This window comes from Ochotona princeps, chromosome 15 (genome assembly GCF_030435755.1).
Source record: "Ochotona princeps isolate mOchPri1 chromosome 15, mOchPri1.hap1, whole genome shotgun sequence".
In the NCBI taxonomy this organism is placed as follows: Eukaryota; Metazoa; Chordata; class Mammalia; order Lagomorpha; family Ochotonidae; genus Ochotona; species Ochotona princeps.
The window spans coordinates 42,790,380-42,816,155 of NC_080846.1; the positions used below are offsets into that span (position 1 = coordinate 42,790,380).

A 25,776-nucleotide genomic window follows, 5' to 3' on the forward strand; every position below is an offset into this window, starting at 1 on the left:
CTAAAGAGTAAAACCCTGCTCAAAGCAAATACCCCCAGGTCAACACTAAAACAAATAAGCAAGAATATACTTAACAAGTTTGCTAACAGAGAATAAAAGAACTAATGTGTAAACAAGCCATGCTGCAGGAACTCAGAAAGTGGGTAAGGCTTTTACAAAAACACCTTTCTAAAAGCTATAAATCCCACAAGCACCATTTGTATTTGAATTTTGACCAAAAACTTTCCAGACCCAGATGAAAAGAGCATTCCAAACAAAGTATTGCTCACAAAGTATTACTTACATGTAAGTACAAGAAACTTACATGTTAAAAATGAAGAAATAACTAAATTGCATAATCAATCAACACTCGACAACTAAAAATGGTAAGTGTGAAAGTTACATAGAAAAATGAGAATGCATATGACACAATCTCAAATCTAAAAGAGGGGGAAGGTATAAAGCTTATATACATTTTTACTTCAATTACATAAAAATATATTAATCATCAACCTACTTCCCCCATAAAATAAAATGTTTCTATTACTATTGTCATACTCTTTTTTAAACTTTCAAATCTTAAAAAATTAAAATTTGAAAACATATTTGGGCTCAACAAAGATTCAGAGGACTGCAATTATCAAACCCTATCATATAATACATATGGTTACAATTAAGAAACCAGGTAAAGCCAAATAAAATAAACTTTTGCTCTGTTTTGCTTTGTTTTTTTGTTTTATATTTTCGTTCATTGCACTTTTGACTCTAATGAAAGAGTTCCCCACACCAAGCAATTCAGTTCTCTGCAGACATCAACTTCATGACCTATAATTTAATTCAGTTCTGACCACAATGAAAGTAGTGCAAACCCCACAGGTTAAAGGTTCATTCCCACAGACTATCCTCTCCACTTCAGATGCTCATAGCATGTAATGCTTCCTCAGGTTACCCACATTTCTTTTCAACTTGACTACAAATTAAGGGTTCCCACAACCCTCTTCTGAGGTTCAATAATTTGCTATAATGGCTCAAGGAACTCAGAAAAACAATTCAGAGAGGTTTACACAAAGGATACCAAATGATGCAAATAAAAAGAGGTATACAGGCTGTGGTCTGAGTCTGGAGTGCAGGGACTTCTGTTCCTATAGAATTCGGAGTACAACACCCTCCAAGCACAGGGATGCATTCAGCAATCCAGAAGCTCTCCAAATGTCATGGCTCAAGCATTGGATTGGATGAAAGTTCCATTTGGAGGCACAATTGATTAAAACATAGACCTATGGTGATTGGTTCAGCCTCCAGCCCTTCTCCCTTCGTAGAGGTTGCACAGTTGGTCATAAAGTTCCAAATTTAGAATCATTAGTTAGTTCCTCTGGAAAACAATCCTCAGTATGAACTTACATAGGAATCCATTAAGAAACATCAATGGAGGTCCAGTGTGGTGGCCTAGTGGCTAAACCCTCGCCGTGCATACGCCAGGATCCCATATGGGTGCCTGTTTGTGTCCTGGCTGCTCTATCTCACATCCAGCTCCCTGCTTGTGGTCTGGGAAAGCAGTAAAGGATGGTCCAATGACTTGGGACCCTGCATCCATGTGGAAGACCCAGAAGAAGCTCCTGACTCCTGGCTTCAGGTTGGCTCAGCTCCAGCTATTGTGGCCACTTGGGGACCAAACTGGCAGATGTAAGATCTTTCTCTCTGTGTCTCCTTCTCTCTGTAAATCTGCCTTTCCAAAAAAAATAATAATAATAATAATAATAATAATAATAATAAACAAATATTATAAAAAGTGAATCATCAATGGAGCCTGGCGCAATGGCTTGATTGGCTAATCCTTCAACTCTAGGTGCCAGGATCCTATATGGGTGCCACTTCATGTCCTGGCTTCCTTGTGGTTTGGGAAACCAGGGGAAAATGGCCCAAAGCCTTAAGAAACTGCATCCATGTGGGAAATTCAGAAGAAGCTCCTGGCTCCTAACTTTGGATTGGCTCAGGTCTGGCTGTTGCAGCTATCTGGGGAGTGAACCAGAGGAAGGAAGATCTTTCTCGCTGTCTCTCCTTCTGTCTGTAAATCTGCCTTTCCAATAAAAAAAAATCTTCAAAAATAATCATCAATAGAAAACAGTATAAAGGCTCCACAAAAAAACAAACAAAACAAACATTTATCCTTCCATGTGTATTTCATTGTAGCTCTATTTATAATAGTAAGGAATGGATACAACCTAAGTGAACATCAATGAAAAATAATTTTAAAATTAGTTACAAGCAATGGAATAATTACTAAGTCATAAAAAGAGATGAAATCTTGTCCTTTGCAACATGGATGGAACTTGAGGTCATTATGTTAAGTGAACTAAGCCAAGCAAAGAAAAACAGCAAATGGCTTCATTCATGTGAATGCAAAGCAAAAAAACAAACAAACAAAACTGATCTCTGATCTCATGGAAGTTGAATATATAATTCTAACTTCCAGACAAGCAGCTTGGGAAAGCAGAGAGCAGGAAAGGATGGCAAAAGCTTATTTACAGATTCTATTACACTGTAAAGTGTCAATGAATGCTGATAGTGTACTGAGCATATGCCTTTTAAAAAGAGAAGATATGGATATGTATACAATAAAGAAATGATGAATGTTAGAGGAGACAGAGACATTACTTTGGTCATTACACTATGTACCCACGTAAAAAAGAAATTATGACACCACAAAATAGGAACGATTTTATGAATCAGCTAAAAACCTCTAAATTACTTTTAAAAAATCATTAATTGAGGTATAATTAAAGATTTATTATTAATAACAAAAGAAGCACCTATCTCCCCTAACACTCAGGGAATTGCAGAGTTTTTGAAGTTCTATACCCAAAATTAAGAATACTAAACACGGGCCTGGTGCCGTGGCCTACTTGCTAAAGTCTCACCTGGAAAGCACTGGGATCCTATATGGGCGCCGGTTCTAATCCCAGTAGACCCGCTTCCCATCCAGCTCCCCGCTTGTGGCCTGGGAAAGCAATCGAGGATGGCCCAAAGCCTTGGGACCCTGCACCTGCGTGGGAGACCTGGAAGAGGATCTGGGATCCTGGCTTCGGATCAGCACAGCACCGGCTATTGTGGTCAGTTGGGGAGTGAATCATTGGACAGAAGCTATTTCTCTGTCTCTCCTCCTCTCTGTATATCTGACTTTGTAATAAAAATAAATAAATCTTTACAAAATATCACACATATTTCGTATTCTAACTATATCACAATATTATGTGAAATTATGAAAAAAGGATGATATTAAAAGTATATATGTCACCAAATAACCAATGCCTGTCATATAGATAATATTCTAGGTTGATAATACAAAACTGACTGATACTACCAACAGTTACAAGAGCAATACAAAGTTACATTAATCTCTGCAAAAAACTATTCTCAAAGAATTCAAACCCAAGTTTGAGAAAGAATAGAACTATGTGGGCAAAAAAATCCCACACTTCCCTGCTACTTATTGCATGCAATCACTTCAGGAAATAACTGCCACAGATGTTTTAACAATCAAAAATTTCATTGAAATATGTAAATAATCTATTTCATACTATTCACTTGTTGAACATAATTTGTGCAATAATCATGTAAGAAGTATACTACTATATCCACATTAAATAGTAACTATTTCACAGAAAATACTAGACATTTGGCCTTTTATCTTTCCATATGTTCTCCAAGTAACTGCATTTACTATCTTAATTTTAATTATTATCAATGTTGATTTGAAATCTAGACCTGCACTGATCCTAAAATTCATACTTCCATGTTCAACCACAGGTTTTTACCTTAATGACTTAACAGCACTACAAAGTGAGTTTATTCAAAACAAAATTATCCTTTTTTCATAAACCTGTCCACCCATCTGTATCTCCTACTTCTGATTACAAAAGCTTCACATACTTATCCAAAACATCACCCTTCAATTCCTCTCCTTTCCTGAACCTTCACATTCAATCAGCAATTATCTACATAAATTTACAATTTATACTCCTTTCTCCATATTTTTGGCCACTATTTTATTTCAAATACCATTTTTCCTTACCTAGATTATCAAAGAAACAAGTCTAATTTAGTACTAAGTAGCCCTCCACTCACACTTCAAGTTTGCTAAAACATTAAGAGATGGATTTCCCACAGCACTACACCAAAACAGAACCACTTATCCATCTCAGCCATTTACCATACAAGGAAACTTTGCCCTCTCCAATACAATCTCCAGCTTAATTCATAACATCCTCACACATTGAAAACCTCAGGTAAGGGGCTGACACTGAGGTATAGCAAGTGAAGCCACTGCCTATACACACAGTACAGACATCCATAGCGCCTATTCATGACATAGTGGCTCCAATTCTGATACAGCTCCCTGCGAATACGCCTGAGAAACAATCAGGGAATGGTCCAGGTATTGGGCCCCTGCACCCACATGGAAGACCTGAAAGAAGCTCCTGACTCCTGGCTGTGGCCATTTGGGGAGTGAGCAAAAGATCCCGGCTTCGGATCGACACAGCACCGGCCATTGCGGCTCACTTGGAGAGTGAAACATCGGATGGAAGATCTTCCTCTCTGTCTGTCCTTCTCTCTGTATATCTGACTTTGTCATAAAATAAATAAATCTTAAAAAAAAAGTATATATCCAATTTCTACATATTCTTAGTTTTCTTATGGTTATTTCCAAAACTCTAAAACATAATTCACCAGTTATTAATAATTACATGAAAGTGATTTATCTCTCAATAGCAGCCAAGTTTAATGAAGAGTAAAAAATCAGCCCATTCAGTAAGAAATGAGAACATTACATCTAATTATGGGAGGTAAGTTACTAGGAATTAAATTGGGCATATAAACATTACACAATTAAGAATAAAAGTGTTTAAAATATCTAACATATAATTCAAATTGATCTACATATTTTAGGCAAGTTTACAATATAGAATGCTTGATTCATCAAGTATGGACAGATATGAAAACCTACCAAAACAAGGGTTAACTGTCCAGTTTTGAGAAACACTCATTAAGTCTTAAAAAACATTTAAGAGAATAAGGAAAGGCACTAACAATAAAATCTCCTAAGCAGAGCATGTATTGCTCATGCTAACATTCCCAGAAAATGGAACTGAAAACTTACTACACGGCACTTCATAATCTAACAAAAATACTAATCTACCAGTTGTGAAGCCTGTTATAAAACCATGTTGAATATCTGTTTCAAAGAAGTAGAACACAGAGGTTATAAAAGTAAAATCCATTCTGAATAATTTTTTATGGTACAAAAATCCCAAAGATATCTAAATAGATTATTATCATAACTCAGGTTCCCAAGGAAACATTTAATCTGAAATCTACAAACAGCATGTTTATAAAACAACACCTGTGTGGGCACAGGGAAAGCATGATTGGTTAGAGGGAGAGGTTAAGCAGTATTGAGTGGTAACACAGTTGCAGGAGCAGCCTAAATTATTCCTGAAGCAGGAAGGGTCCTAGGAAAAAGTTCCTAGCCAAGGAAAAGGGTTCTTAAGTATTAGACAGCATCCTTTTGAAAGGGCAATTCCCAGAAAAGAAAAAATATACAACCATGAACCATGAGCAGACACAATTGCACATCTAGGGAAATTTGTTTCCCCCCAGATGGTTACCACAATAATAGACATTACTTAAACTTAAGATATCATAAAGAACCGTTGCTTATTAGGAGTAAGGAAGAGGATATCTCAGTAGACAAGACCTAAAATCTTCTGGAACCTACAGGATGGCAAGTGTTATAACATTTACCTTTTGTGGGTTATCAAATTTTATCATGGAATCCTTGCTTTCTTTTTTTTATTATTTTCCTCAACAAAGTTGCTAGAGAAAAAGGTAAAAAGTATTAGATTATTACACAGTACATCTAAAATTCTGCTTTGAATATATAAATGAACTGCACACTTAAAATCCTGAATCTTCCTTGATCTTCAACTAAAAATTCCATCCTGAAAAGCACCATAAATAACACGTAGGTGGCCCCCTCACTGGACAGGCAAGAATAATTAAATCCAGAGAAGTGCAATGATTTGCCTTAAACTGCAAAGGTAAAAGAGGGAGAACCTGAACTCAGGCTTTTTAATTTCAAATTCAGTGGCTTCTGCACTTGTGCTGTAATCAAAGCTTAACAAAACCAAAACAACTCTGAGGTATAAACCTCACTCTAATTCTCAGAACAACAATTTCCCCCTAGATCAATCGCATCTGCATGCATCTGAGAAATTTTATGTCAATTAAACAAATGTCAATGTCTGTTGGGTGAAATATTTTGTATTTTTGTTAACAACAGCAGCCAATATGTAAGCTCTATGCCGGGACTCTGAGAACTTTATTTGCTTTAAATTATTCAATCTCCATAACAGACTTTAGAGTAAAAAACAAGATTGTTCCCATTTAGCAAAGAGAAAAAAGAAGATGTGAAAGACACTGAGAGAACAGGAATTTCACCACGCTGCTGCCCACATCTCATACCAAAATGCCTGGTTCAGTTTCAGCCAGAGTCCTGGATTATGTCCCCAGCTCTTGGCTCCAGCCAAGACCCAACCCTAGCCGCTTCGGGCATTTAGGAACAATTAGATGAATGAACAATTAGATGGGAGTGTGTTCAGTCTGACTTCTCCCCAACACACACCCTACTTATCTTTTTTTCTCTCTCCCTTAATACAAAGTAGTAACAAGAATAAAGACACTAGCAGTTGTTAGCTAAAATAAAAAATGTAATCATGGACAGAGCTGGAATTCTAACTGGCTTCTAGGCTTATGTTTTTAATATTAAACCATCTACTGAGTTCAGCCCTATGTTCCTTCTCAATTTTAATTTTCTGACATTCCAAATTCACACTATGTACACAATTTACTTTCATGATCAGAAATACACTTTTGTTACTTTCAGTTTTTTCTACTGTTTAAGCCCAAATCGCTGCTTACTTAGGTAGCTATAAACGAGACCTGAGGTTATATCTGAAAAATACAAGTTTACAGAACAAATCAAATAAATACTTTCTTAACAAAAATCTAGCTTAACCTGATCTACCTATTAATTCATCCCACAGCAACCTTTAAAACATTTCCCAAGCACTGGGAAAATTTTATTCATGCTCTATATAAAACTTAACTATAGTCTGATAGTAAAAATTGAGGTTATGAAAACAAGATGATTTTTAATAAACTGATGTACAATTTGGCTACCATAATAAATATATGTCTGTGTAATTATCCTTGCTATTGTGTTAACATGTCAGTCAATTGTACAGCACAATCCATCCTAAATCAAGTGGTTCTACTATGCTCCAATCTCAGAACATAGCCTAAAACAACCATGTTAATATGACTATTGTTCAGTAATCAAGCATGATCCCTGGGCTCAACAGCAGTCATTCACAAGCCAGTGAGCAGCCAGCAAAATGCCCCAAAGCCCACACAGAAAAATTTAAATTTGTCCCAACACAAGAATAAATAATAGCTCAGGCCAATGCATAGGCCTTAAGATTACAACTATTGGGCCCGGCGGCATGGCCTAGAGGCTAAAGTCCTCGCCTTGAACGCACCGGGATCCCATATGGGCGCCGGTTCGAACCCCAGCAGCTCCACTTCCCATCCAGCTCCTTGCTTGTGGCCTGGGAAAGCAGTCGAGGACAACCCAATGCATGGGGACCCTGCACCCTCGTGGGAGACCCGGAAGAGTTCCTGGTTCCCAGCTTCAGCATCGGCCCGTTGCGGCTCACTTGGGGAGTGAATCATCGGATGGAAGATCTTCCTCTCTGTCTCTCCTCCTCTCTGTATATCTGACTTTGTAATAAAAAAAAAAAAAGATTACAAACTATTAACTGCACAAACTGGAACTAAACTGATAGAGTGAAGTCATGAGATAAATTAGTAAGAGTATACAATAGCCTAGTGGCTAAATCCTCACCTTGCACGTGCCAGGATCCCTTATGGGCACTGGTTCATGTCCCAGCTACTCCACTTCTCTTCCAGCTGCTGGGTTGTGACCAGGGAAAGCAGTGGAAAATGGCCCAAATCCTTGGGATCCTGTACCTACATGGGAGACCTGGAAGAAGCTCCTGGCTCCTAGCTTCAGCTCAGCTCAGCTAAGGCCATTGTGGCCACTTAGGAAGTGAACCAGCAGATGAAGATCTTTCTCTCTGTCTCTCCTTCTCTCTATAAATTTGCCTCTCCTAAAAATAAGTAAGTAAATAAATACATAAATAAAAATGTTTAAAAGTAAGAGTATACAAGGGACAGGGTTACAATTCAGCCAACATTTCAAAAGATAATGGACTCTGAGTCTGAGTATACAGAAGAGTTACAGTCGGAAATTTGGTTGTCAATAGAAATGAAAGTACACAGATACAAAGACAGAAAAATATAAAAGCCACTGAGTCTTCAAATAGCTGAACCAGACAGTGAAATCTGTAAGAGCATATCATAGAGATCCCAAATAGCACTGCCCTGGATCCTAGAGTTTTCTTGTAAAATTGTCTCTGACATTCAGACCAATATTACAATGTTGGTTTTGATTTCTGAGAAATTGATTTTTTTTATTTCACTCTTATTTCTATCACTACCTTTATATTTCAGTTAACCCAACGAATTCTAGATTCAAATAAACCTATCTCTGAGTTAAAGCCACATAAACTTGATTTGTAGAGGAAATGATCTATTAAAAATGTATTCCATGCTGTCACAACTCCCCATTGCACCCCAGACTTCACTTGACCACACTAGGTATGGACACCTGATTCAGGGAAACAACCTTACTGGCGTGCCAGAGAACTTCGCGTGCTCCAACGAGAAAGATGAGGACATTTATTTGGATTTTGATTCTTGTCTTGGAATTTGGGACAATGGGCAGGTTGGCTATGAAAGATCAGATGAAAGGCAAGTAGAGTCACATGTGAGATGGGTATCTCGTGCCCTGAGGAAGCAGCAATGTGGGGAAGGTACAAAAGGGCAAAACATCAGCAGGGCATGAGACAGCAGAACCGTCTGTGGCCCTGACACCATTCTAGGTCCTATTATTGGGAGACCTGTCTAACTATACAGCCACTTGTGTTCTTAGGTCATTGTGAAATTTTCCAGTAACTCCCCATTCCAACTTAAACTGATTTGAAGAACCTTGTAATCATGAAAATAAGTTGTCAGAACAGTTCCAAGAATAACATTATATTCATGCATTTTGTCTTTCCTCCACAGTTCTAGATGAGTAGTCTGTGCTCCCAACTTCTGTTTCCCATATTCTCAATTATTCAATTTTCCATATGACTCTTTTAAAACAGAACTGGGTATGTCCTAATTGTCTACTCAGTGGACACGTCTCAGTTCTTATTTAATTTGACTTCTCAACACAGCCACATACCTAATACTTGCCTCTACTTGTCTCATGAATGCTGGACCTGTATTTCTACCTATCCACTGAACATCTCCACTGTTGGTCTAGATTTCCAGGTCACACTCTTGCTCCTCCCCAAAACTGTTTCTTCTTTTCTATCATTACCCTTAGTCCATTTCATTAGCCATCCAAATTACTCCACAAGTCAAGGAGCCCTATGAATTTTCTTCCAGTGTTTAGAAATCAATCTAATCTATCTCCAAAGCCATCACTAATACAAGCTTTCATCATCCCCTAGGTCCTCAGACACAGGTATATAAATCTTGTGCCAAGGGATGGACCCAGAATTTTTAAGGATTCCAAACTACTGTAACACATAATATTTTCAAGAACTATAACTTTCTTGATAGTGTTTCCATTAATGGAAGTGTTTCCATCCTCTACACAGCCACCAAGTAATCAACACACATTTTTGAAAGCTATTAACCATCAAGCACTATGTTAGACTATAGTCACACTAAAACAGAAAACAAAATCTCCACTCTCAGGGAGCTCACAAAAATAGGAAGGAAAATGTTGACCAAATGACAAAAGCAATGCAATAAATTTGCTAAAGATAGTGTATGGCTAACACAGAGTAAGTCTTCATTCAATGCTGACCACTGTGGTGAGTGCTTTATGAATATTATTTCATTGAATCTTTCATTAACACTATAAAGTGAGCATGACATTTATATCATGGATAAAATAGGACTCAGAAAACTTGAGACTAAGAACAAGATTTTACCCTCATGAGTAGAGAAACTCTGGGGTTAAACAATGATCTAATTAAAGCCTATCCTCGATTAGAATAGGGTGTTCTAGGAGAAGCAGGGTTGGGAGAAAAGCTGACATGTGTAACTCACATTTGTGTTGGATACAGCTGAACTAGACAATCAAGCATTTAGCAAAATCTAAGCAAACACATTCAGATTTCTCATTTCTTTCTGCTCTAAATAGATCTCTGTCTAAGTCATTTAGCTTGGGGGCCAATGCTGTGATGCAGCAAGTGCTGGTTCTAATGTCAGCTACTCCACTTCCAGTCCAGATTCCTGCTTCTGGCCTGGGGAAATAATGGCCCAAGTCTATGTGGGTGACCCAGAAGATCCTGGCTCCTGGCTATGGAGCGGCTCAACTCTGGTAACCCGGCCAACTGGGGAGTGAACCAACAAGTAGAAGATAACCTGTTTGTCTCTTCTCTGGAAGGTGGAGCTAGATTGGAGGTGGAATAGCCAAGACAACAAACTGGCACCCAAATAGGAATGCCAGTGCTGCTGGCAGAAACCCAGCCTGCAATGCCATGGCACCAGCCTCTCTTCTCTTAGTCATACAAATTTCCCCAAATCCCATCTCAGACCCATTTTCTCCAAGCTGACCACCTGTTTTGATCCTTCCTCCTATGCACTACCACAGACTGTTCTGTCACTTACTTTGACACTTAATCATGAAACCGAGGCAGAACTTCCTCCACAGGGACAGCACAGGGACAACCATATCAGCTGATCAATGAGGAGCAAGAGTGACAGGATGTAAGGGAATGGGGGATGGGACTACAAGCTATGAAATGGATGGGGAATTGTAAAAATGCAGCTGGAGTCTCCAGTAATCTCTGGTTTTAGCTAACTATTGCCTTAGAAAAATGAGAAAAATCACTTCTTACTCAGTTTCTACTTCCTCAGTCTTAAAAATATGCAGCCTGATGACATAAAGGCCTTCTATTCCTTCAATTCTGAAATAAACAAATTCATTTTTTCTTTTGCTCTACTATTTAACTTTATCAGTGAGCAGAAATCTAACCTACTACTGGTACATCACAGTGAACATCACAATGAGATCCTAACGAAGAAACAGCAGCAAAGTTTACAAATTATTAAAGCTACTAAAATGTTCAACCTTATGGCCGTCAATCTCTTAGAATACATGTTTTCTTCACAGGACTATTAGGTAAAATGACACACAGATTGGAGCTACTGGGGTATCTTTTCCCCCTCCAAGCACTTTCAAACTTCCAGGAAATGTCTGTTTTGTTTTTTAAATAAGCAAATGAAGGTGAGTGTGGGGGGGTGTGACATAATAAAAGGCAAAATATTTATATGATCTGAAGAGAAACCAGAATATGGGTGACATAGAAAGTTAAGCCTCCACCAGCAATGTCAACATCCCATATGAATGCTGGTTCAAATCCAGACTGCTCTACCTCCAATCCAGCTCTCTGCTGATGTGTCTGAGAAAACACATTAAAGCCTTGGGCCCCTCTACCCATTTGGGAGACCCAGAGGCAGCTCCCAGGCTCCTGGCTTTGAACTAGAACAGTCAGTGAGCAGAAAGGTCATTTGGGGAGCGCACCATAGAATCTGTCTCCTCTCTGTAAATCTGTCTCTCAAAAACAAATCTTTTTTAAACAATAAGTGAATGAAAAAGGAGGAAGAAGCAAAGAAGTATCAGCAACTTTCTTAAAGTAATTTGGGACTTCATTTGTAATGCTCAAAGACCGTATGACTTATAACTGACCATAACTGAATTCTTCCTTTCTTCTTTAAAAAGTGTTACTTAAATGACATTATTCAGAAGAAAATCACAATAGTTAAAATGAAAAGATCATCTAAATACAAAATGTTAAAGAAATACAAAATAATTTCAAAGCATGGAGACAATTTCGAAGAACCCTAACCCAGCAATTACAGTTTTAATCTTATTATCCTAATAGCTACGCTATGAAATGAAATTATTAGGATGGGGTAAAATAAAATGGCTGCCACATTACATAATTAAAAAAAAATTAGTGGAGGAGGGAAATAGGGAGGGATGAGAGGGGGGAGAGATAAGCCCCAATGCTTCCAAATATGTTTCATGAAAAATGTGAAATCTACTCATTTCACATGACCTTTAAAAACTGAAACATTTTTTAAAACATTCAACATCACCTGTGGAGTTCACAAAATACATATTCCAGGTTCTAAATTAGCAACACAAAGTTTGACATGTCACTAAGACCTTTATCAAAATGCTATTATTATTAAATTCTGACCCATCTCCAACATGAAAGCTAATTTCTTCAAAGCAACTCTAGATTTGCTCAATTTGTGGCCATCTACCTGGGCTGCCTCATCCCCTAACCTGTCACTCCCTACATAGAATGGTTCACTCCATCTCTCCAGAGTTAGTTGCTCCTTCTATGACCTCATGCCTTTGCATTTGCCCTTCTCTGAGCCTGACCCACCCTTCTGTCTTGTGACTTGTGTACATGCCTCTGCCCTAAAGCTTTTTCTGATAGTCTCTAATCCCATCTCACAAAATGGCTCCTGGTGTACTATTACGTAGCAGTGCAAATGACTTTTAAGTGTCCAACTCCCTGACTAGCCCATGAGTTCTAAAGGATGGCCCATGTCTTGACAAACTCGTTCCCAGCCACTACTGTAATGCCTGGCCTTTACTGCAACTTAAGTACACTGAATAAAAGCAGATTAAATAATGAGTTTTCATATTAAAGGGTGCTTCCATGAGGACAGATGTTTGGTTTGGTAGATAAGCTGGCAGTTAGGAGACGCATGCCACACACAGAGTTCTACTCTTAGCTCTGGCTCTGGTTCCAGCTCCTGAGCCAGCTTCCTACCCGTGTAGACTCGGGGAGGTGGAGGTGCTGGCTCCACTAGCCAGGTCCTTGCCACCCACATGAGAATCCTGGATTGAATTCCTGGCTCTGGATAAAGGATTGCAGGCATTTCAGATGTGAGCCAGTTAGAAAGGTTACTCTCTTTCTGCTTCTCAAATAAATTAAAAAAAAAAAAAAAAACCTGTTTTTAAAATGCATACATTTGGGGCCAGCACTGTAGCATATCCGCAGATAAGGCCAAAGGCACCTGGCATCCCATGGAGACTGCTGCATTTCCAATCCCATTCCCTGCTAAAGGACCTGGGAAAGTACCAGGGGATGACCCAAAGGCTTAGGTCCCCACACCCATGTGGAAGATCTGGAGGAAGCTCTTGGCTGCTGGTTTCAGAAAGATCCAGCTCTGGCCATTGTGGCTGTCCGAGGAGTGAACCAGCAGATGAAGATTTCTCTCTGTAACTCCCTCTATGTACTCTTGCCTTTGAAATAAATAAAACTTTAAAAAAAGAAAAGTGCATCCACTTTAACACAGAGGTAACACATTTAACATCAGTCAAAGGCAATGCTGCCCCTAGGGACCATCTGTAAAAGTCTGGAGATACTTTTAATAGTCACAACATGAAGGAGTACATTGGGGGGATGTTACTGGCACTTAGTGGGTAAACATAAGAGATGCTGCTAAGCATCCTATAATGCACATGACAGCCCACCATCACAAAAAATTATCCTCATCAGTATCGTCAATGCTGATGAGGATACTAAACTCAGGTGTCACTCGACTTAATCAAATATGATGGTTCAGTACCACATCTCAGCAGTATGCTCAATAAATTCCAGTCTTGTATTTCTAAGGGAAACTTCCAGAACAGTCTAAGTGCACATATCAACACTAAAAAAAAATGATCTTTATATAATCTCAATGCTTAGCAGCATTAGACCAAAAACATTGTTAAGCCCCTCATCTTTCGGAAAACTAACGCAAACCTATCAGAAGCTAGTCTGAAATCAGGAAACACTTCACCAACCTCCCAGCAAACTTCGAGTAAACTGATTTTCCCTTGTGGAAATTATGACAGAAATGCAATCTGAAGCATGAGGTCATCAGTTTCTCTAGGTCTGATAAAGGGAAAATCTCTTAAGTCCTGCAAGTAAGTCATACACAGATGTCCTGGCAGTTGCCCACAGGAACTGACGGAAGAGAGTAAAGGGCGTGCCCTCACTACTGCCAAATTCACTAATAATCGAGAGTTCACAATCACTGCAAAAAAAAAAAATGAAAATGTCAATCCACAGTGCCAAATACAGAAGTCAACCACCACTCCCCTTCACATCCATGCAAACTTTACATGACTTCAACATTTCAGGAAAGCTGTGCAAAGCAAGAACACCTCCCTTCCATACAACTGGATGACTCAACTCTGCCTCATCCCGTGACTGAAATCTCCAAGTTCACTCTTTTTTCTTTTGAAATGGTTAGTTATCTTACTCCCTAGGAAATGAACTCATTGATTTGGTACCTATTTTTCCATCATTTACATTTTGTTATCCCCCTGTTGGTCTCAGAACAAGTAAAGAAAGCAAGCTGCACAAAACAAAAACTTGAGTTTAGTCACTCTCACAAGGCAGAGTTTAATTATGTTATTTTAGGAAGTGACTGCTGCTCAACACACCTAGGACGTCCTATCTTTACATCTTCAAGGCTTTCCATATTTCACACAGAGACGCACTGGCAGACATGGATGAAGCGTGCATCATTTGATGACGCTTAACAAGATAGCTTCTCAGACAGAAAAAATAAAGTATTCGAGCTTGGGAGGGAAAACGCATTTTTAAATAACAACAAAAAAAAGAAGTTTCCGACAGTGAGTAATATCTTCCTTCAGAGCTGGTTTTGCTAGGAACTGTCAGTCCCACGACTGGGCCCACGCTAGGCCAGGTCTCGGCACACCGCCTTCCAGCCCTGTCCACAAGGGGAAGGCGACGCCATGTGGGGCAGGTGCATGTCCTGTCAAGTCCTGGCCCAGGGTGCTGGGTGCCTAAAGGAGAGCTAGAAGGCCGCCCGTGATCTCCCAGAGGCCGGACTCAAAGCCCTGCAAATAGGCGGCCGGCCAGTTGGCCGGGCGTCCAGTAAGCACCAACTGTCCCCCTTTTCATCCCCATGCTGGAATCCCTGGTGGGACTCCCCAGCAGCGCCACACCCTCTAGCTCGTAGCGAGCTCGCGCTGACATCCCCGTGGGCTCCGGCCTGCTGCTCCACTGCAACCCACCGGCCCTCCCTGCTCCCGCGGCCCACTCCCGGGCCGGACGAGCAGGCCCCAACGCCTGCCTACGGCCGGGCCTAGAGAAGGAAGGGGCCCGCGCCGAGAAGAGGTCCCCGTGCCACCGCGCCACGCTGCGCCCGCGACCCCATGCCCCACCCCCCCGGCTCTCCCGTTCACGTGCTCCCGGAAGGTTTCTCTCTCTTACCCTCTGCAAAATCCTCCTAAACATGGTTTAAACACGTCCCGGCGCTGCTGCGGTGACTCTCTGGTCCCTATCCGGGATCGGTCACTCACTATCGGGGGGCGCGCGGGCCAGGAGGTTCTGGGGGAGGAGATCCAGAGGAGATGGTGGTGGCAGCCGCTCCAGCGGCCCCAACTTCCCCACTGGCGCCGAGAGGCTGCGCGAGCCAGTGAGCGAGTGAGCAAGAGAGCCAGCGCGCCAGCGACCAGGCAGCCAGAGAGCGCCGGTCCCGGCCACCCCCGTAACTGACAGCTAGACGGCCCTCCCTCCAACGTCAGGCCCCGCCCTCCGGCCTGTCCATCCGAGGGGCGGGGCGGGACGGGGCGGGGCGCGTGGGGACGGCTTGGGCCTCGGACCAATCACAGTTGGCAGCAGCATGGGCGGCTGCGTGATGGACAGGCGGCAGGACGCGGGCACCCCAACAGGCCCGAGGATGCGGTGGTCGACTGGCGCGCCCCCTAGCTACTTCAAGAGGCCACACCCGGGTGCCTGCCAGGATGGGGACCCCAGGGGGCTTGGCGTGGGGAGTCCCTGGTCCCGGCTGGCTACCAGAGTCGGTGCCTTGGCTGCTTTGTAAAAATGTGAGGGCTCCCATTTTGAAAAAAAAAAAAAATGTGAGGGCTCCCAGATCTGGCCCTGACTTAGAGCGGCGCGTTGGATCCTCAGAACCACAGGAAATCCTATGCCATATAGTTTCCGCTGATTTTTGTTGGCGAAGTGTGTGTCTTCTAGACTAAAAATAGATGAGTTTTGTTTTTAATCCAGTGTGCTAATCTATGACGTTTGATTGAGCTTAAGCCATTTACATTCAGGGTTAATATGTATGGATGGTAATTTGGTCCTGTTGTTTTAGGAATGGGTTGTTCATTGGTTTACTATTCAGTTGTCATTTTCCTGGGATGTTCGTCACATTTGCTTTTGGTTTTGTTGGGTGGGTGCTATTCCTCTTTGTCAAGAGAACATCTTGAAGTATCATTTGTAGGGCAGGTTTTGAAGAGACAAATTCTTTTAACTTTTCTTGACTATGGAAGAATTTAATTTCATTTTCAAAGACAAAAGAAAGCTTTGCTGGATATGTTATCCTTGGCCGACAATTTTTTTTCTCTTAGAATCTGAAATATGAACTCCAGAAACTTTTTAGTTTGATATAGTCCCATTTGTTCATTTTGGAGTTCATCAAGTGCCCATGGAGTATGCAATGGCAACATAGTTCCTAAGAGACTTCTGTGTTTCCTTTTAGTTAAGCATGTGCTGGCTACTCAGTGGCACATTACTTTATCAAGGTGCTACAATTTGTTGTTGATGTTGTTGCTGTTGTTATTCATGCTGTGATTGATGTGGCTGTTATGAAATGATGTCAATCAGAAAAATAGTTTAAAAAATGTTCTAGATATGAGAAAAAAATGTCTTTGGTATTTTGAGATTGCAATAAGCTTGTAAATTGCTTTAAGTATGATGGGTATTTTGATGATATTAATACTTTCAATATATAGGAATTTGATTTTAACAGATAATTTTGTACTATTAATGTTTACTGTTAGTACCAGGTGTGAAATATGGCTTTTTGTTATTGTTATACTTTTGTTTTTAAAAGATTAATTTTTCTGGCCGAAAGTCTTAATTATTGTAGAGGTAATCTGTGAACTACTTTGCCGTGTGTGTTTTTCCTTTCTTCCTGCGTGTTCCATGAGGAAGATATTCTGACTTTGTAGATGAAACATGCTTATGCTTTATTGTACAAGAAGTCTTATGTTTTTAAAGCAAATAAAGGTGTTTAAAAAAAAAAGAATCTGAAATATGTCACTCCATTCTCTTCTTGCCTGTAGTTTCCTGTGAGAGATCTCCTGTGAGCTTAATTGGCATTCCTTTATATGTCAATTGATTTTTTTCATGTGCACATGTAAGGATGCTTTCCTTATGTTCAACTGAAGAGAGCTTGATAATCATGTGTCTTCGTGAAGAACGCTTTTGGTCAACCCTGTTGGGAGTTCCACTTTAACACCTGATTCCAGCTTCCTGCTGATGCAAACTCTGGCAGGCAACAGTGATAGCTCAGGAAATTGACTTCCTGCCACCCAACCAGTTTTGAGTTTTGGCTAAAGCTTTTGTGGGCTATTTGGGGGAATGAATCAGCAATCAATCTCTCCATTTATATGTCTCTCGCTGTGTGTCCCTCTCTATTTCTCTCTTCACTCTCACACTCTGCTTCTCTCTTTGCCTCTTAAATAATTATTTTAATTATCTTCAATAGAAGGATAGGTATTGATGAAATATGTATCTTTGTCTAACGCCCTTCCCTCCTTCTTTATTTCTTGCCAGAACCTAGTGAAAGGTCAAAGGACAAGTTAGCATATGAAAAGAAAACGCGGTCAAGTTCAGCAGTATAGGTAGCAGTTAAGAGTTAGAGCTAACTGAAATTAGAAATTTTTACATTCACATACATGTAAGCTACTAAGCTGTTATATGCAAAAAAACCCTGACCATATATGATATGCATACATGAAATATGGATGTTAACTATCATATATAAGTGAAGATCATAGAAAACTGAAACTTCTCCATAACTGCAAAGCTGTGATTCCTTTGATATGTCACACAGAAAGGAAAAAGTGAAATGGATTTTTAAATCCATTCTGACATGATAACATGTCAAAATTCTTTTCAGTTAAAAATGATGGGGATGATGGTGGTTGCATAATTATGTAAAATTGTAAATGTTGTGTATATTTTGTCACAGTTTTTACAAACTAAAGAAACAAAAAGAGATGTGGCACAGAGCAAGAAGTGATAAACACAACAATGGAAGCAAGGGGTTAGAATGATGCAAAAGGCGCATGAGCCAAGTCATGCAGGCATCTTCCAGAAGCTCGAAAAGGCAGATTCTTCCCTGGAATCTCCAAAGGAAGATCTAAATTTAAGCCTAGTGAAACTAAATGTAACTTTTTGATCTTTTTAACTAAGATGAAAGGCTTATTTAAATATGTGATTGTTAACTCAATGTGTCTTCCAAGAAGTTGCCATTTGGAAAATAACATATAATAAATATATTTAATTAGCTCTTTGCTGTGAACATAAATAGAGATGCCCAATTTTTAAATATGTAAAAGTCCCTTCCTCCTCTTCTTGAATAGTTATTAAGGAGACAAACAGTACTACTTTTCCCAAACATCTAAGTATTTCACTCCTGTCTTGTTTTCAACACAATGTAGCAAAACACATCCGTGATCACAGCGTCCAATCATGTAAGAAATTGGAAGGCCTGTTCTCCTACTTCCTTATCCCAGATTATGTCATGTGTTACATGGACAATTTCCCTAGTGTTGAATCCATGACAGCACTTTATATCCATGATATGACCCAATAATTTACTCAACTGCAGTTAACGTATCTGAGGCAACAGGAACGCTAGTTGGCATAAGACCAGCAATGACAATTACAACAGTACAACGGTGAGGACTAAAACATGCACTATTTCCCTTGTGGAGCTGCCAGTTATGTATGAGGACCGCTCAACTTTCTATACATTTTGCCAGAATGCACACAGAAACAAGACGGGTATTATTATTTGTCATGTAAATGTTATCATTTTAGTTAAGCAAAGTGAACTACATCCAGGCTGACAACTATGACTATAAGATCATTATCACCCATTCCATACATTTTCAATGGCCTAAAGCCATTTTGTGGTTTCTATTACATTACTGTTTAACTGGTGGTGAGCCCCCAAAATTTCTTGTCCAGATCTCACATACCTATGAAACACAAATATCCAACAGCTTATCAAACAAAACCATTTAGGTATCTCAGATTCCTTAAGGTCAATTCGAAATGTTCAAACTCTAAATTGAATTGACTGTCTCCTTCTGCCCACCCTTTCCTCAGTTCTCCATGATCCTGGGTTCCTCTATCAGGACTTGGCACTGCCTCCCTCCAGCTACAAGTCCACATGCCAGTTTTGCTTGTTTCCTTTTCATATCCAGTTAATGACCCAGTCCTGTATAATGTGTCTCTTTCACTCCATAATCTCAGCCACTTCATTCTAATCAATGATACTATCTCCATGCTGTGAATCTTGCTGTCCCGCAATTTATTATCTTCATTACAGCCAGAATGATCTTTCTAAAGCACAAATATGACCATGGTTACTCCCCTGCTTAAAATTCCTCACTAGTTCCCAATTGTTTTAAGGATGAACAGTAAACTCTTTCTTTTTTTTTTTTTGTCTTCCAAGGCCATTGTGTGTCCTTGCTTTAGCTATCATGCTACATTCATTCATTCTTTATTTATTTATTTATTTGTTTGTTTGTTTGTTTAGAAAAAGTTACAGAGAGTGAGGGAGAGACAGAAAAAGAGATCTTCAGTCTGCTGGTTCCCTCCACAAATGGCCATAACACTAACGTGAAGCCAGCATGAAACCAGGATCCAGGGCCTTCATCAGTCTTACACATAACTGGCAGACACCCAAAAATCTGAAACATCTTCTGCTTTTCTTTGACCATTAGTGTTTTTTTTTTAATTTTTTTAAGATTTATTTATTTTATTGGAAAGGCAGATGTACAGAGAGAAGGAGAGACAGAGAGGAAGATCTCCTGTCTGTCCCATGATTCACTCTCCAAGTGACCGCAACGGCCAGTGCTGCGCTGATCTGAAGCCAGGAGCCAGAAACTTCTTTCCAGGTCTCCCATGCAGGTGCAGGGTCCCAAGGCTTTGGGCCATCTACAACTGCTTTCCCAGGCCACAAGCAGGGAGCTGGATGGGAAGTGGAGCAGCCAGGATTAGAATCAGCGCCCACATGAGATCCTGGTGTGTTCAAGGCAAGGACCTTAGCCATTACCCTATCGCATCGGGCCCTCTTAGACCATTAGTAAAGAAATGGATCAGAACGAGAGCAGCTGGGTCACAATCCAGCACCCATGAGATGCCAGCATTACCAAAGGCAGCCTTACCCACTATGCCACAATGCCAGCTCCCACCCAAACAACTGACATTATTTTCCTTACTCTGGATACATTACACATGCTGAACTACTGCAGTTTTTGGACTCACCACTGTGTCTCATTTATTTCTGATTCATTGAACAAGAATACTCCTTAAAAGCCCATGGAAAATGGAATTAAAAGTTAATTTTGGAGCCAAGAAAATTCTGAGATCAATACACTGTTTTTTCATAACACTGATTTTTTTTCAAAAAACTATCAAAATCCCATAATATTCATGGATTTCAACATTTTGTTGTTGGATTTTTATTTTGTGTTTTCCAAAAAATCATTTCAAGTACCTTCATATATGCTATTACATACATGTGGAATATTGTATACAGCCATCTTCCCCCTACCTGCATAATCCCTGCTCAGATGCAAATCTCTTCCCATCCTCAAACTAAGCTACTATGTGTACCTATATATTGAATTCAAGCCTATTAGAAAGGAAGAGACATGGGGTCACAGATCCAAAACACCCCCAGATGTGCATTGTTCAGTTGTCTCCTCCTGTTTGGTTTGTACATTCCCAGAAGTTTTCTATTATAATTGGCTTCCCATAAAATACTGTCATTGGAGAGTACATGCACTGGTCCCATGAATGCAAATATAAAACTCACATGAAAATTTCATTGTCCTCTGTAAATTAATAAAATGACATTCCAGTCTCTGCAAGCTTGGATAATACGAATCTACCTAAAGAGAACCTTGCTTTCAAGGTGCTAACAAAAATTCATCCTTTGGAGACTGCAAAGTAAAGATTCAGAAACTATTTCACAGTGAATTCATCAATGTAAATGAGCTCCCTGAGGGCTCTTGACAGCTAGCCAGCTGGTCTACCTAGGTGACATAATTAAAATAAACTGTACAGAAATCAGACATATAGCTCTGCATTTCTTCTTTATGATCTGTTAGAAAAGCAGGGGTAGAATATTCCAGAGGTCATCTAATTCAAACGGTACATTGCTTAAGCCCATGAGGTACTTAGAATAGTATGGAATTGTAAAGCAATGTGCTGAAGTCAGGACTCAAATAAGTGGTCCTTTGTGAAACATTAAATTGACAGTATCTTTCCAGTATAGGATACACAGATAGTTGCATGAGTGACGAATCTATATGATAAAGTTATTTCACTTCATGTAATTATCATTGATAGGTAAAGTATCATTTTACTACAAAACATTCTAAGTGAATCAATCTATCTTTCCTCCCCTTCATATCTCCTCTCCTCCCTTTTACTTTTACTTATATCTATTTGCGCTGAGTGGGGTTATTTGGTTCGTTTTTGGTTTTTGGTACAATAGGAAAAACTCACTTGATAACTCAGGTCAATCTTCCTTCATTTATATCATCATTTCTAGATAACATTTCAAGAAATGTGCATTAACATTTAGAAGAAAGCATAAAATTAATATTTTATATGCCATTTTAAACTTTTCAAGACATATCACAGGCACATTAGCTGAAAGTGAGATCCAAAAATATGGAGCCAGCATTGTAGCACAGTGAGTGGGTAAAGCCACTTCCTGTTATAGAGGCATACCATGTGGGTGCTGATTCATGACCTAGCTGCTCCACTTCAACTCCAGCTCCCTGCTAATGGCCTGGGCAATGCTACAGAAGAGCCCAAACATTTGGTCCCAACAGTTTAAAGGGAACCATATATGTGTTCGTTTTATTTTACTGTATTTTTAAGCAGTTTTATCTTTGTATTGTCTAGAAAATTAGTTACTACTGAAGTTTTGGATAAGTGAAAATCCTTTAAAGAAATGCTTGTCACAGCTTTTCTTCATACTGTAACTTGTTCAGCCCTAACGGTAAGTTGGTGGATAGAGACTAATTCATTATATTCAAAAGAAGCCTTGGTAAGATGAGACATTATTGAGAAACATTATTCTATTGAACGCTTCAACACTGTATAGTTCTTTTTTTTTCTTTATTTTATTAATTACATTGCATTATGTGACAGTTTTATAGGCTCTGGGATTCTCCCCACCCCTCCCAAAACCCTCCCCCCATGGTGGATTCCTCCACCTTGTTGCATTACCACAGATCAAAATTCAACACTGTATAATTCTTAAAGTAACTTACACAGTGATGAGAAGCTTCAATGGTTACTTGCTTTAAATTACATTTTAGATCATAACTTTCCATTTTAAAAATAAGTAAATGGAAAATTTGTAGCCAGAAGCTATTATGCACTTTGTAGCACTGTTTTACTATTCTTACAGTAATATTAGTGCATTTATTTCTCACAACAATCCTGTCAGATAGAAACTACTGAGGTTTAGAGATATGAAATAACTTGTCCAACTAAGAAGTAACTAAACTAAGAGTAAACCAGAGTTTGATTTCAGAACTTTACTGTGAATGATTTCAAGTGTTTGTATTCCAAGTACACAGCTTACATTAGTAAGGAGATGGTACTATTCTAGGAAAAAAATGCTTTACCTATTTGCCTGTGTATACAGTATTATAAGATTCACATAAGATTTTATCATCACCAATGTTCATAATTCCTTAGTAACAATTATAGGTTTAACATTCTGCTATCACGGCATTGTATAGGTATAGGCAATGATAGGAAAACTAATATCAAATTGCCAAGCTGTATTTAACAGTTTCATTGGCAGTCCTCCTTTTATAAGTAGAGATACATATTGCCTCTCAGGGTGTAAGTTAGCAGGAAGCTGGAGTCAGAAGCAGAGCTGGGATTCAAACTAGCCCTTCCAGTATGGGATGTGGGCATTTCGGATGGTATAATAATCTCTATACCAAAAACTTATTACTTGGATGCATAAATGTTTAAGACATTAACAACCATGACTCTCAAAACAGATAAATAAACGATCAGAAAGGCCATGACAAAGTCAACTGATGGGCCAGTATTGTGTTGCAGAGGGTTAAACCACTGACTGCAACACCAGCATCACATATCAAAGCACTAATTCCTGTCCCAGTTACTCCACTTTCACTCCGGCTCTCTGTTAGTGTGCCTGGGAAAGCAGTGGAATATGACCCAGGATTTGGGTTCCTACCACCCCGATCCAGAGGGAGGTCCTGGCTGCTGGCTTTAGCATGCCCTAGCCATGCATGGCTGCTGCAACTTAGGAAGAGACCTTAATTTCGCCTTTAAAATAAATAATAGATCTTTTAAAAAAAGTTAGTGGGTCAGCACTACAGCATTACAGACAAAACCTGACACCTATGTTACCTGCATAGCTTAAGGGCACTGGTTCTAGTCCCAGCTGCTTGCTCCATTTCTGATCCAGCTCTCTGCTTATGAGGCTGGGAAAGCAGTGGCATGAGTAAAGGACAAAAAAAATTTGTTTCCTTTATTTTTTATTATCTGAAATCATGCAATTAAGACTGACAAAGAGAATAATATGAGAAAAGGCATCTATCTTAGAAAAGCAAATAGACCCAGAAACTTATATAACACTGTAAACAGAATGGGGCCTGCACTGTGGTTAGCAAGTAAAACCAGCACTTGTGACACAGATATCCCATTTGGGCACTACATTTTGGCTGCTACCCTTTGAAATCCAGCTTCTGGTTAATGGCCTGGGCAAAGCAGTGGAAGATAGTTCAAATGTTTAGGCCCCTGCCACCCTTGTGGCATACCCAGACGGAGCTCCTGGCTCCTAGCATCAGCCTGGCCCAGCTCTGGCCATTGCAGCCATTCAGGAAGTGAATCAGTGGATGGAAAATATCTTTTGTCTCTCCCTGTCTTTCTGTAACTCTGATTTTCAAATAAATACAGTTTTTAAGAGTGATTATAGTAAAGATGGGACGAGTCAAAGAAAAAGCATTTTGTGCTTCTACGGGCAGCTGGGTATAGGAAAGTGAATGCAGGAGGGAAACCCACAGAAGGAACTAGCCATCTTGGCAACAAGGTTTTCTGTAAATGCCCCTTTGGTGTTGACTGCATCTTCTTCATGTTCATAAAACTTCCCTAGGAGAGAAAGTTTGTGACAGGCCCCTTTACTGGGAGTTCTGCTTTTAATCAGATGAAAAAGCTCTGGGAATAATTCTTTCCACCTCCTTGAAGTTCTAATGCCTTTAGCACAAAATCATCCTATGCCAAAGTGGCATATTTAGGGTGCCATATTAAGATTTGTCCAACTGCTTTATGAAGACAGTGGAAAGGGAAGAACAATTAAATATGGACTCTGAAATTGATTGAGATAAATCCTGCCTCAGCTGGCTTCTTGCTATCCAGTCATTTGACCTTCACCATCGGTACCTACTTTGAAAACTGATTCATATTTTTGACAACATTCAAAGGCTTTTATCTAGGCAGTATTAAAATGCCTGATCAATAATATAGTAGCTACATTCCATCCAAGCCATTTAATCATTAGACAAAAAGAGGTAACTGATCAAGACAAATATGACAACCATACATGCATAAGCATTTTGTTGTTTCATTGAAAGACTTATTTCATATCATAATGAGGAAATTAGGCCCTTAAGTGGTATCTTACATCCTTATAAATGTCATACAACTAGAGCATTTTATTTTTTCCTTAGCAAAGAAGTTGTTATTGTAAACTCAAATTTATAATACTGCTAAATATGTAACTACAATAGCTTGTAAAAATATATAATATTTGTATGATGTGACTTTATTTACTTATACATTTATTTTAAAGGCCAGGAGAGAGAGAAAGAGACAGAGACAGAGAGAGAGAGAGAGAGAGAGAAAGAAAGGGAGTGGAGGGAAAGAAAGACAAAGAGAGCTGAGCTCTCATCTGCTGTTTCACTCGGCAAATGCCCACAACAGCCAGATCTGAGTCAAGACGGAACTTGGAACACAGAACTCACTCTTTGGTGGAAGGAACCCAGGTGCTGGAGCCATCACCTGCTGCCTTCCAGGGTATGCTCTAGCAGGGAGCTGGGCCAGAAGTAATGCCAGGACTTCAATGTGGGCACTTCAATACTGGGGGGTAGGCAGCTCAAGCAGTTGCCTCGCCACTACACCAATCCCCTCCAATTTTCATTTTTAATTGTTGCAGATAATGGAAATGAATACATGTGACAGTTGGTGGAAAATCTGTTCTGTAAAGAACCAGATAAGATATATTTTGGGCTTCATAGCCACAGGGTCTCTTGCAGTTACTCAGCTCTGGTATCATAGTGTCAGAGTGTAAATAAGCATGACTGTGTTCTGATGAAATCTAATTAAGGAACATCAGAAATCAAACTTTATATCATTTTTAAGTGACATAAAAATGGAGATTCCAATTTAAAATGAAGAAAAAAAGCAGGTAGTTGACAACACT

The 25,776-nt window shown here is 39.6% G+C and overlaps 1 protein-coding gene across 3 annotated transcripts in view; it reads right to left on the minus strand.

The window, feature by feature from the left end:
* EEA1 (early endosome antigen 1) overlaps positions 1 to 15,592 on the minus strand; it is a 116,560-nt gene extending 100,968 nt beyond the window's left edge. For 2 of the 3 annotated variants that reach the window (XM_058673908.1, XM_058673907.1), the window contains exon 1: positions 15,477 to 15,592. In XM_058673908.1, the coding sequence (XP_058529891.1) occupies positions 15,477 to 15,500 (24 nt within the window). In that variant the 5' untranslated portion in view covers positions 15,501 to 15,592. Of the gene's footprint in view, positions 1 to 11,060; positions 11,141 to 15,476 lie in introns of those variants that run through there. The other variant, XM_058673909.1, reaches the window with a different exon arrangement.
* Positions 15,593 to 25,776: the final 10,184 nt, after the last annotated feature.